The following is a 13,281-nucleotide window of genomic DNA, read 5'->3' on the forward strand; positions in this document are numbered from 1 at the left end:
ACTATATAAAGCCTTGTACTGGATGATAAATAGATTTGTATAAGGATTGGTTTCCCTTTGACCATATCTATTATTGAAATGACGGGGTCCTTTTAAAAGAAGAGTATTTCCCAAGTAAAAAGGCCTGATACAAACACTGAGCTCAAGCATTTTAGAACCATTAGGAAGAGCTCTTTGCAGAGAGCAAAGTTGACTACACTCCGTATCCTACTGGGTGAAGGCAAAAGACCAAGTAGAATCCAGGGCGGTGATATTATCTTCACATTGATTCCTTTCAATATGTAGGGATCACTTTACTTTCAGCTAATAGGACTGTAGAGAGGAGAGGAGGAAGAGAGACATAACACCTCTTGCCTAAAAGTCAAAACAAAAATTAAAGCCCAGGCGCGGATGAGCATCTCTTACGTATAACCCTAAAAAGATCTTTACAATAAGAGTCTTAGTAGGAATGTTACTGTTTACATGTATCGCCATAGCATAAACTAGGCCATTCGCTTATTTATATAAAGCTTAATGTTTATGATGGTATACTTTGTTTCGTGCGCTGTTCGCGATATATTTCTGAACATAGTTCTGGTTCATTGCTCGGTTCATTCCGCCCCCCCCCCCCTTTTCCTCCAACATAGTAAACGTCATCTTTGCTATTTTTCATTATTTTCCTACCTGTCTCCTCGTTTTTCAAACCACAAAACAATTCGAACTCAGAAATAGCCTTTATTTCCTATTGCAAAGGCAGGAAACTGCCATTTAAAAATAAGTACATTTAGACTGTTTTGTTTTCAACTGAAAGACTACACGTCCATAAGCTCATTTTTAAACATTTGGAAGATCAAGCTAAAATAACATTAACGCTTAAGGTCACTAACTTGTAATGGAAAATATTTCTGAATTCTTTTTTCCCCTTCAAGCGTGTGTTTGAATGTTTCAAAGAATTGGTCAAGCGTGTCACTTTTGCGTATGTACATATGTAGTATACTTTTGTGTGTGTATAACCGTTCATATATGTACACACAAGTGTTATACATACAACATTTATACATACTTACACACATACATATGCATTTATGAATATACAGTATGCCTTTTATGAAACAGTCAGCATTTTAGTTAACACCATCCTTTATACAATGGCATGTAAGGCACTTTGTGAAGTGCTATCAGTATATTAATATTCCTGTAAAGTAAGGAATATATTACATGCTGCTGTTTAGTAAACGAATGAAGAGTTCAACTATTGGAATGATTAGAGGCAAACAAGCAATCAAAATCCTGTAACTACAATCACTTCTCCATACATTAATTATTTTGCCTTAGATAGGAGCTATAGCAGCGGAACAATGCCCAGAAGCACCAAAATCAAACAAGATCAAGGGAAAGTTTCATCCTCTGTGTATATTTTTGGAGGGGTGTGTGCGTGTCTGTGGCTCTGTAGGTTAATATGGGTGAATTATCCCCTCGTATAATTCCTTTGCAAATGTTTTAGTTTGGAAACCCTTTTGTAATTTCCCCTGTATTTATATTTGTTTTTTTACAGGCGTATGTTCCCCAGTTACAAAGTGAAGGTCACTGGACTCAATCCAAAAACTAAGTACATACTGCTGATGGATATTGTACCAGCTGATGACCACAGATACAAATTCGCAGATAATAAATGGTATGCATGCATGCCTAGGGGGAGGGGAGAAGAAAAAACTTTGTGTCTGGCCTGTACAGTGAGCAAAATCTAGTTTAAAGGGGTTGTAAAATGCAGTTTAGCCGTCGGCTTGTCCTATTAAGAGCTACAAGGAGTTGGAAAAAAGTTTGAAGGAGTTCAACCGACTATCTCAAGATGGTTCCAATTTGCCAGACTCCTCGACAGAGGACCAGGAAAGAAAATCGATTTTAATTAGCTAACACTAACTTTAATCCTGTTTGACGACCAGATTATTGGTTATGGTGGGCCCAACAACTTAATTGTGTTCAGGGGAGAAAAATGGCCAGGACTGGTGAATGTTAAGAGTTACCACATGGTCCTCTCTTGGCTCCCCGCTAATTAGGAAGGAGGGAGGATGGGGTTAAATAGAAAAAAGAGAGAGAGAGAGGCGCAGAGATCCGACGGGAAATTTGCCAAAGATCTCAATTAATTTTCAGAGCAGTTTGTGTTTGCAAATGTCTCCTTCCCCTAAAATATGACCTGGCCGTCCAGCGCACACTTCCTCCGCAAATGCAGGGAAATGGATGAAAGAACTTGGATGGCCAGAGGGAGGGATGGGCAGACAAGGACTGGACGGATACATGGATTGATAGATACACAGATAGACACATACATACATAGATGGGTGGGTAGGTGAATAGACAGAACAACCGCTCTAAGCCTGTTCTCTCCGTGTTGCACCCTCGCACGCTGCATGGCCTCTGATGCCTGGAGCTGGTGCGATATAATCCTGCTTTGGGTCCTGAGGCTAAGCTGGCTTTGTGTCCCTTTGGTTCAGGTCAGTGACAGGGAAGGCAGAGCCTGCCATGCCAGGCAGACTGTACGTCCACCCAGATTCACCAGCCACCGGGGCTCACTGGATGAGACAGTTGGTTTCTTTCCAAAAACTCAAGCTCACCAACAACCACCTTGACCCATTCGGACATGTAAGTACCTCGGCGAGCAGGGGGCAGGGGCAATCCGCTGGCTGTTCCCCGCTCCCCACGGGGAAGGGCTGGAGGTAGCCCGATCCCTTTAGGGCAAGCAGCATGAAGCACTTCACGTGCAGTCAGCACTGAGCTCCTCCGCTTGGCTCTGCTTTGATTTGAGGGAAACCCACGTGGTTCTTGCCAGCTCCGCGCATCATGATTGCAACAAAAGGCTGTGCCAGCACAGTGCGCAGCCGCCTGCCCGCAGCGCGAATGGGCAGGGGCGCTGCTTTCTTGGCAATCTCTTGTTAATGTTGATTGTCAAATGAAACAGAAAGTCAGAGCATGGATGGGGGGAGGGGAACAACCCCTGGAACTGAATGGGAATAAAGTTACTAGGACTTCAGTTAAATGGACTTGAGAGCAGGGTGGTGGCTGACAGCCGCCCAGAGCCGGTGTCAAGCGTTTGATGGAAGGGAGCTGGGGGCTGAGCGGTGCATTTCCAGCATTCCTGCGCGGCCCGGGGCGGGGGAGATGCAGGGCACGAGTCCGGCTCCGCACAGCGCGGCCAAGGGCTGGGTCCGCTCCCCTCCAGTCCCGGTAACCCCGCAGCTGCGGCGGGGAGGAGCGCGGTGCTGGCGCGGGGCCCGTGTAAAGGAACAGTGCGATGAGATTCGTGGGAGAAAAGGGTGCAATGCAATGCAAACCTTGTGGGCTTGGAAGGAAATTCAAGGGCAGTGCTAGAGGGAGGGCGTTCATCTCCCTCTAGAAACCAACAACCAGCCGGGTGCGTTTTGTGTCAAGGTGTGAAGGAAACACACGCGCGCGCGCGATCTCCCTCTTTCTCACCCACAGCAAGCATCTCTCTAACGCTCATGGCATACACATCTCTGCCTCTCTCGCACCTTTTCTCCCTTCCGCACGAACACACGCACAATCAGCCCCCTCGCACGTAATGTAGCGCATATCCCCTCTTACACACAGGCACACGTCTGCAGCCACGCATCTTTCCATCTCTCTGAACACACGGACACATACTCCTCTCACACATGCAACGTGCGCTCTTGCTCTTACCCAGACAGTTCAACAAGCAGTAGCATTAGCAGTTCTCTTCCACCTGCGTGCATTAGTCATCTCTCTCACTCTTACACACGCACGCGTACACACACACGCGTACACGTTCCCACTTGTGTGCACGCTGCATTATGTTTGCCGGCTCTGCAGATGTGCCAGGAGTGTGCCAGTGGCAGGGAAGCCAAGGTCATTTCAATGTGATCGGTTTAGATCAGGGGTCAGCAATGTTTTTGGGCAGAGCGCCCCAAACACCCACAACCTCGACTTGTAAGATGTTGCTGTGCCAGCGGATGACAGCTGGGGAGCTGCGAGGGGTCTGATCCTGGTTGTGGCAATGCAGCCCCATCCTTTTTCCCGCTGTCCACCCTGAACCATATGTGCCAAGCAAAATGCCTTCATGTACCGCACTCTGGCACCTGTGCCAGGGATTGCCTACCCCTGGTTTAGATGATGATGATTACTCACTCTTCAGATCCCCCTTGAATGAAGCGTCTGTCTCAAAACTCTTGAAGGATGCGCAGCCTCCCTGACTCGGGGCTAACCACACAAATCCTTCCCCAGCCACGAGCAGTGACTGTCTTCTTAAAATAGGCTAAATACGCCGAAGGTAACTAAGTAACTATTTAGCTACCTGGTTTTAACCTCATGTGGAGTCTGAGAGCTTTAAAGTCTGCTTGCTGCCTCAGTGAATTTGGTTAACAGTAAAGTCAATCAGGCATAAGGCAAGGAAATACAACCGAACCGTGTTTCCTGTGCTTCCATCCAAAGTGCAACAACAGCTACAGGCCTAAACATCCCCAAAGCTTCAGGGACACAAAAGATTTTGGCAAAACTCATGTGTGTCCATTCGGGGAAGCAACAGCTCGTGTGAATCCTGCAGCCAGCAACAGCAGTCTTCCAAATCTCCTAGGACAAGTCTTCCCTCGAGCGAATGTACATGATTAGACGGGGGGTGGAGGGGGGGTGTGGATCCCATGCCCCAGGATCCGTTTCCAACAGCATATTTTTCAGTCTTCATTTCAACACTTCGATTTCACGTTTCCCAACCATTTCTCTAAACACGACTTTAAACGACAAAGCCGGGCCATTAAATCCCTGCCCACGTGGTCTCTAATAATAGCACCGATCTGACACGGGGTCCGCTAGGGAAAACAGCAGAAAATGAAGGGAAAGCAACATGGAGAGAGAGCTATGGGGTAGATGTGTGATTATAACCCGGTCTGACTCCAGTTTCCTCTTAAGGGTCGTCCTCACGCACCCTCTGAGCCCTAACATCAAGCATGTGATGTTTCTTTAGGGTTTTCGTGACACGAAAAATGGGTTGAGAAATATGTATTTCGGGACTCCAGATTCTTTTCCAGGCTCCACTACGGGGGGGGGGGGGGTCTGGGGGTGCATTTGAATGCTGAGACTCCAGAAACAGCTCTCTCCTCCTTCAGCTCTCCCACCCCAAGGACACAGACTCCCGGGGAAGGATGGGGGTATGCATGGTGGATATGAGATGCCCTTGCAAGGAAGGGGCAGCCATGCCCCTACTGTGAGCAGGCGGCTCTATGGAAAAGTCTCTTTAAACAAACCTAAGGCGGTGCCAAACAATAGGGACTTCAGAGGAGAAACGGCACCAGCAGACTCTCAGCCAGAGTCGCTGTAATGAAATTAAAAATCATTAGATCGTTCACCGTTGATGTCTGCGACTTCCCAGGACGTCAAAGCAATTTGGCTAAACCTCCAGGATGAGAGGGGCTTGCAAGCAAAGATGACTTCCAGGGGCCGGGGATGGCGCGGGGCTGGCGGGACAGACTGCGTCTCTCTGTCGCCATGTCCTAGCAGTCATTATCATCACGGAACACAAGGGAAGGGAGGGGGAAGGCAGAGCGAGAGGGAGAGAAAATCCCTCCTTTCCCCAAAGATTAATCCCACTTGAGCGCCAAGCTTTGAAAAGAGACGGTCTCCGGCTTTATCTTGGTCACGACCTCAGAGAAGGCTTTGAAAGGAGGGGTAGGACCCTGGTGGGTTGTCCTAGATCACCTCTTCTCCATGTGGGGATGACCTGCTTGGTACAGAGCGATCCAGTCGGACCTGGGTAAGGCTGTGTGATCCTGTAGGATCTCTCTTGACAGCAAAACCAAGCAAAGATCCATTTCAGATCCATTTGTTTCTGGGAGAAAGAGCTCAGCTTCAAAGCCGAGCCGGCCACAAAGTCCATCAGACAGGGGACCCTGCTCGGTTGTTTCCATCTCCCGTCAGACGGGGCAGCCCTGCGCGGTTGTTGCTGCCCATGGATGGGGAGGGATGGAGAGGAGGGGGTTCCAAAACGCCGGGCTTCCTTGACCGCGGGAGAAAACTTGAAGATGAAGGGAAGTAGGGTCAAAGGATTAAGGCTGGAGGAAAGTAGCCCAAGAAATTGAGACCTCTCAGTATCCAGCCAAGTGATGTCTTCAGGGCTGTTTACACTAGCCCCGTGTTTACAACGGGAGGGACATACACTCTCCTTAGTGTGAATGGCATCGGCTTACGGAGCACAGTTTGGCCATCCAGGCTAAGCAGCTGCTTCCAGTCCGCACGGCCCCCCCGGGCACCCCAGCCCCGGCAGCGCTAAGGCAGGCCGCGTGGTAGATCCGGGACCGCTCCAGGGCAGGGCGCCCAGGGCAGGCGGGATGGATGGGGCAGTCAAAACACGAATAGACGGGGTGGGGGGACTTTCCACCGACACACCACGAGGCAGCCAGATCCTGCCGCTGCATTACACCAGGGAGACCGTCGGGCTCTGCGCCTTTTGAAAGGGCACAATACCCAGGCGCCCCCCTCCCCCCTCTTTAAAGCGGTGCTATGCGAGGGGCCGGTTTCCTGCGGATTCGTCGCGCGGGGCAATGGTGGGACACGCGGGTCCCCGCTTGCCGCGGCAGAGGGAGCCGGGCTCAGCATAGCCGCACCCGCCGTGTTGGCTTCGGCCGTGGCTCCAGCTCCTTCTCCTTCGGGGACCCAGAAGGATGCACACGCAGTTTAGAGGGACTAGGAGGCCGTGGCTCGTAAAACCCGCTCGCTGGGGCCTCATCAGGTGTCTTGGCTAAGGAAAGCCCCCCCAGGCCTGCAGGGGAGCGTGCAGCAGCGGGGCTCCAGGCCTGACCCCGCCGTGTGTCTGCTTCTCTTCAAGATCATCCTGAACTCCATGCACAAATACCAGCCCCGGCTCCACATCGTGAAGGCGGACGAGAACAACGGGTTCGGCTCCAAAAACACGGCCTTCTGCACCCACGTCTTCCCCGAGACCGCCTTCATCGCCGTGACCTCCTACCAGAATCACAAGGTAGGGCCTGCCCCGGGAGGCGCCTCGTGCCCCGGCCTGTGCCCCGGCCCCGGGCTCCTCCCCGCCTGCCCCCCGGGAACCACACTTCCTTCCTTCTCTTTTTCCTAGACCCACGCATCTAGCTTTCTTGCTTGCTTTTCTTCACACATCTCTCCTTCCTGGTTTTTCTTTCTTCCTTCTCTAGAATCACACTTCCCTCCTTCCCCCTTCATTTATTCATTCATTTCTCCCCTCCTCCCTTCTGTCCTCCCTTCTTTTTCTCCATCCATCCTTTCTTCCCCTGTCTCCCCCCCCAACTCCGCCCGGACACTCCGAGATGTGCTCCGTTTTGTTCCCTTGGTGTTGTTGTTGGCCGTGGAGCAGATAGAAGTATCTCGCGTTGGGATGCAAGGGAAGCCAAGGGGGAATTAACTAAACAGGATGGTTTGCTCAGAAAGGAGACGACCAAGCAAGGAAGTTGGGTGTTATCTTCTTCCCCCTCATCAGTCAAAGACTTGTAATCTGGCCCTGGAGCTGGGAGCCCCAGCGCTCCCCTTTGCAGCTAGTCTCTGATAACCCAGTCTGGCTCGGTGCAGCGGGGTTGTTTGGAGAAGGGCTCCCTGCTGACAGCTCCTCCCAGCAGTCTGCTCCGCTGGGGGCTGCGGTGGTCGCGGGGTGAAACAATAATTCAGAGGTTTTGTGCACAAGGAAGCCACAGCTGAGGGTGGGATGGGGGTGGGGGGTGAGTGATTTATATGTGCGGGTGTGTGTATGAGGCACACATATACACGTGTGTGTCTGAGCACGTGTGCATGAGGCGCACATATGAGGCGCACACGTGTGTGCATTTGCACGTATGCGTACACACAGGTATACGCACACCCGCACCAGCCTGTTCCGCATTCCCCATAGAGACAGACAGCCTGACACCGAGATGCCGAGCGCATCATCCGCATGGCCTTGCTTGGCTGGTAGGCAACGACACCTGAGAGTCAGACACTGGCAGTCGCTTTTCCAATACAAGATAGATCTCAGCTAGAACAGCTGTGAGTTTTCTTTCTTAAGCGCATGTGATCCTGTTTCTAACCCGTAAGGATACTTTCCAGGGACATGGGGTAGCAAATAGCATGCATTTTTCTCGTAGTAGCACAGTGTTAGGGGAGTGAGAAGAATGGGAAATTGGGTGTAAAGGGTGAAAGGCAGAGGAGAGGGAAACATATCTTTGAGGGGATGATTTTTTGGTGGGATCGATTACTACAAGTTCACTTACAGGCAAAATCTTTCGCCAGATCATCTTTAATTATGAATGCAAATATATACATGGAGCAGAAAAGAGCGTATATTAACATAGAGGCAAACAGAGTATTTCTAAAGTGCAAAGGTCATTTTATGGAAAAATTGCATTCCTTTAACAATACGCCCCCACAAACTGTTTATAAATCAGGTTTAGGACTTTTAATTACAACTTCGGGATGTGTAGAATGGTTTCATTGTGTTTAACAAGTGAAATCATGTGGTTAATCTCAAACCAAGAAAGTGTCACATTAATACTCTGGCTAAATTATAGATGTTTTCCTGGAGCTGTGGTTAGGAAGTGCCAGAAAAAACTTTGCCATTTTCCCCTTTATTCGGTCTCATCGGTCTATTAATTAACTAATTAGGTGCCAGCAACAGAGATAGCCTTGAGAAGAGGCAATCTGCTGTAAGGAGGGAGAAAAAAAAGTAATATACCTCCACATCCTTTAGAAGAGGAGCTGTTGGCAGTGGTAGGACATAACTGCAAACAAACAGAATTTGAGTCTGGGCCAACCTATGCCATAAATTATAACTCTGCTCTGGATGCTGCAGAAAATAATATTAGTATAATAAAAAAGGACAAGCCAACCACTTTAAATGCATTGCCTATAAGTAAACAGACTTAGTCTTCTAGGTCCTTGGATTTAATTGCTTTCCTTGTAGAAACTAGGACTGTTTTGTAAACAAATAGCCTCCTTCTTCCTCCCCATGTCATAAAAAACAAATACTCCACATTGGCAGGAATGGACATATTTCATTATAAATCACCTCTGCCTGTCTGATAAGAATAGATACCTACATATCTGTCTGTCAAAATGTACACACAAGTCACAAAAGACACACACATCCTATGCAGTTTTACATATACCCACCCACACCTAAAGTGCATATCCCCATACCCACATACTTTACACACCCACCCACAACCACACATACACATACACACTTCTTTTTTAGCTGCCCAAATCCAACAATTAAGGGAACTGCTATAGTTCTGAACCCAAAATAAAGAATCATTGAGGAATATATAAACAAAAAATCATGGAATGATCTACCCTGAATGGCATCTCCCTCCAGAAAAGAGAACAAAGTCTACAAATTGCCCAAATGCTGTTTCAAAGTAAAAACCAGTATTCAAGACCACATATAGCTGACATTCTGAAATTCTGATATTCTTATGCTCTGTATGTGTGTGTGAGACAGACAGAGACAGAGAGAGTTTTACACAACATTTTGATTATTGTGAAAAGGAAAGGCAAGGATATGTATAAATGTACATATGTTTTTTCACAAAAGGACTGAAGTTGACTGACTGATCAGAATATCTTTTAATAACACAATATTTGTTAATATTTGCATTTGTTAACATAGTCTGATATATCTAATCTTCCTACCTAGACAGTGTACATATAAACTCCATACTAGTTTACATATATATGTATACTCACAGTTATATTTATGCATGTTTCATAAACATGGCCCCATGGGCACTCTTATATTTTTTCCAGTCTTTGCGCTTATTGCCTATAGAAGGACTTGCCTGATATCAGATCAGTGGATTTATTTCAAGAGCACAGCTGCAATCCCACTGTCGGATTTTGTGCTTATTTCCCCTGATATTTTAGGAGGACTGAAAAAGATATTTAAACAAACTATCTTCACCCCCAAAGCATGGGTTAAGCTATGAGGATGGTTTTTGTAAAATTTTCAGTGCAGTTGTCAATGACTCAGAGGAGATAAAAAAAATCTCCAAGAAATATTTAGGTGTTAAAATAGGTCACATGCACATTTCATTTCCTTGCCATTTACACAATGGATGCATGCAATCAGGTTGATGCCCAAATATTAACTTCCCTTGCATTTTGCCTCAGTTTAAATCATTGTGTGTTTCTAGCTCATATTTATTAGGTACTAGGCTCTGTGCCTAGGACCAGGAAATGAACCCTAATAGACAGAAATAATTAAGGTTCTGCCCTCATGAGGGTGCTTTCAAAAGCAAGAATTCACAACAATTATTCTCATTAATTTTTACAACCTACTGCTCCCTTAGCTCTACCCAGGCTTTATATTGGTCCCCCGCCCCCAAGGATATCCGGTTTTATGCTTATTTTTGAAAGTTATTTAACTTTCTTGATTGCTCAAGCCTTTCAAAGTATAGCCCTAGCTAGAATATTGTACACACACTGGAGTTTATAGATAGAAATGGAATAATATCCAGCCATACACAATATATGTACTCACATGTATTACATACATTGCAGATAAATGCAGAAACAAGTTACATGATAAGTGACTGTATATCTCACCAACACGGCTAAAACCTACACCCCTGTATATGTCTCACACAGTCACAAAACACTATTAAAAGAATCCTATTTAGGTTGCAAAGTCAAGCACACTCAAGTTAGGGTGCCTTTATGACTTTCCATCAGCTCCATTGTGCTTATGAATCTTGACACAGTCTTTAATTATTTGATCATACTATTTTTCCATTGTAGCCCCAACCTATGCATTGTTTTTGATGGACAGTGCTTAGTTTATGAACAGCTATTCAATATACTGTTTTCTCCTCCTTGTTCTGTATGTGGCCCCATGCTTTATTACCACATCACGTTCAAGCCCTACTCTAAAGATAGTGTATATCTTTATTTTATTGTTTGGGAGCTGAAGCATAGAAAGCCCCTCAAAATTGTATTATGATCTTGGATGCCCATCTGATATGCCAGAGAGCTGATTTTTCAGAGTGCTGTTTTCTAGAACATTATATCATACTCAGTGAATAAATCATAGCTCCCACTGACTTTAGATTCATCAGTGAGTCCCCTGAATTTCTGCAAATGTATCCACTTGGGTACCTAAACAATGAGGAACATGTGGTTACTGACTAGCCAGGAAAAATATAGTTGAAGTCACTTGCCAAGTATCTCATGGGAACTCTAGCAGAGGAAGGGATAAAATGCAATTTTCTAGGGCAGTATTGTCTTGCCTTAAATGTGAGACTGTTCTTTCTCTTCCTGCAGTCACTGCACGTTCTCTGACTTCTACACCGTAGAATCCAAGGGTTCCATAGGCATTTTTTTTTCATTATGGTTTATTTCCAGAGCAAGTCTATCCTGTGCTCTTCCTTAAGGCATGGGTCCTGTGGGAAAAAATCATGGAGGTACCACTTCTAGATCCACTACACAGACCTCTGTCATTGGGCACAATAATTTGTTGCCCTCAGCTCCTTTTTCAAGTCTTCTTTTTCCCTTACCCTCCCACTCTGTCCCCCTGGCTCCTTTACCAGTCTCTTTTCCCATTTCCAGCCAGTCCCACTTCTCTCCGGCAACCTGACTTCTTGTCACATCTGTCTCCCTTTCCAACAAGTTTTGTTCCTTGTTTCTGTCCAGAGAGCCCCAAGCTTCCCTCCCTACCTTTCAGGTCCTGTATGGTGACAACATCCTCGGCTCCCAGCTCCCCAGCTTCACTCAATGGTTTAGTTCCAGCATCTCCTTCCTCCCTGTTCCCATATCCCAGTCTTCTTGCTCAGTGAGTCACCAAATTCCTCATCCTAATCTACTTTCCTTCTCTCTGGATTTGTTTTTGGCCTTTTTTCTCCACACAGGTCTGTAGTGCCTAAGCTCACCATAGCCGATTGGAGCAACAGTTTATAGGGAAAGTATTAGTTTTCCTCTGTAGCCTTGCGTGGAGCATTCTCAGATGCATTATGAGAAAGATGCTAACAGCACTAGCAATTGGAGAGGCTCAAGTGTGCTCAGTGAAGATTTTATCTTTAGAAGCTTTAACTGATAAATTTGAAGAAATCTTTACTGAGCAGGTGCAAACTACATTTGTTTCAAACTCATATAACTGCCAAATTTAGCTACATTTTCCCAAGATAGCTAAAAACAGGTGCCTGATACAAAAGCTATCCTATCACCTTTTCTAAACAATGGGGAATGAAAACCTTTCTCAAAAGACCTCCATAATTTTATCATGGGCAAAAGTATTGCAGCTTTCCCTAGATTTATTCTCAGAAATCTCCACCTGAAGCAGACACCTTGCATGGAAAACTTCAGCACAAACAATCAGAGTTTAGCAAAGTTACAACCAAATATAAATAGGATCATATTATTGGAAGTGTTCAGAAAACTTAATAACACATGATAACACCTGCCCCACCTACAATAGACATAAAATAAAACATATAAAAATGAGTGGCTACTGGGGACAGGGTTAGGAGCAATGACTTCAAACTGCAGTAGAGTTAACTTAGGTTTGGAGATTAGGAAGAACTTTCTGCCTATGAGGGTGGTAGGCTACCTAGGGGGATTATGAACTTCCCATCCCTGGAAATTTTCAAGAGCAGGTTAGACAAATACTTGATTGGGTTGATCCTGCCTTGAGCAGGGGACTAGATAGACTACATGATTCCATGAAGTCTGTTCCAGCCCTATTTTCCTATGATTCTTTAAATATCAAAAGGTATGTGTATAACTACTTCGCTGTTCTGGCTGGCTTCAAACATCTAAAGTTTGTAAACAATGTGTGTGTATGGACACACACATACATAGTATTAAAATGACTCTACAATACATACCTAGTTCTAAAATGATATTTGCTTATTCACTCACTCTCACAAACACATACAAATATTCACCTGCAGCCTTTGGAACTTGTGTTCAGAAATACTTTGTTCCCAGTTGGTTGAAATACAAGTCTACAAGAGACCTGTTCACTTAGAACGAAGAGGTCGGGTGACAGACTCAGAAATTTGTCAGGCATGTTTGTGTTGATTTAAATTTACTTTTGAAAAAAAACCAACTTCTGTACAAAGAAGGCTTCTCTCTCAGGTTTGGAAATCTGTTTGTAAATGCAAACATGGACATTGATTTCCTTCAGCTACAAAATAAGTAATATTAAAGCTCTATGTTTTTATTCCATCTCTACTGTAGAGAAACAACTCTGGGGATTTTTCAAGGGAGTCATATTTTTTTAATGATGTAATTGTCACATAACTTTGTAGTAGAATCTTCTACCCCTTC

The 13,281-nt window shown here is 45.8% G+C and overlaps 1 protein-coding gene across 9 annotated transcripts in view; it reads left to right on the forward strand.

Moving 5' to 3' along the window:
* The window catches only part of TBX5 (T-box transcription factor 5), a 92,364-nt gene that overhangs the window by 48,291 nt on the left and 30,792 nt on the right, over positions 1-13,281 (forward strand). For all 9 annotated transcript variants that reach the window (XM_059713570.1, XM_059713568.1, XM_059713567.1 and 6 more), the window contains 3 exons: positions 1,535-1,654; positions 2,472-2,619; positions 6,830-6,982. In XM_059713570.1, coding sequence (XP_059569553.1) covers positions 1,535-1,654; positions 2,472-2,619; positions 6,830-6,982 — 421 coding nt within the window. The remainder of the gene's footprint in view (positions 1-1,534; positions 1,655-2,471; positions 2,620-6,829; positions 6,983-13,281) is intronic.

The sequence above is a fragment of the Alligator mississippiensis genome, chromosome 10 (genome assembly GCF_030867095.1).
Source record: "Alligator mississippiensis isolate rAllMis1 chromosome 10, rAllMis1, whole genome shotgun sequence".
Taxonomy (NCBI): Eukaryota; Metazoa; Chordata; order Crocodylia; family Alligatoridae; genus Alligator; species Alligator mississippiensis.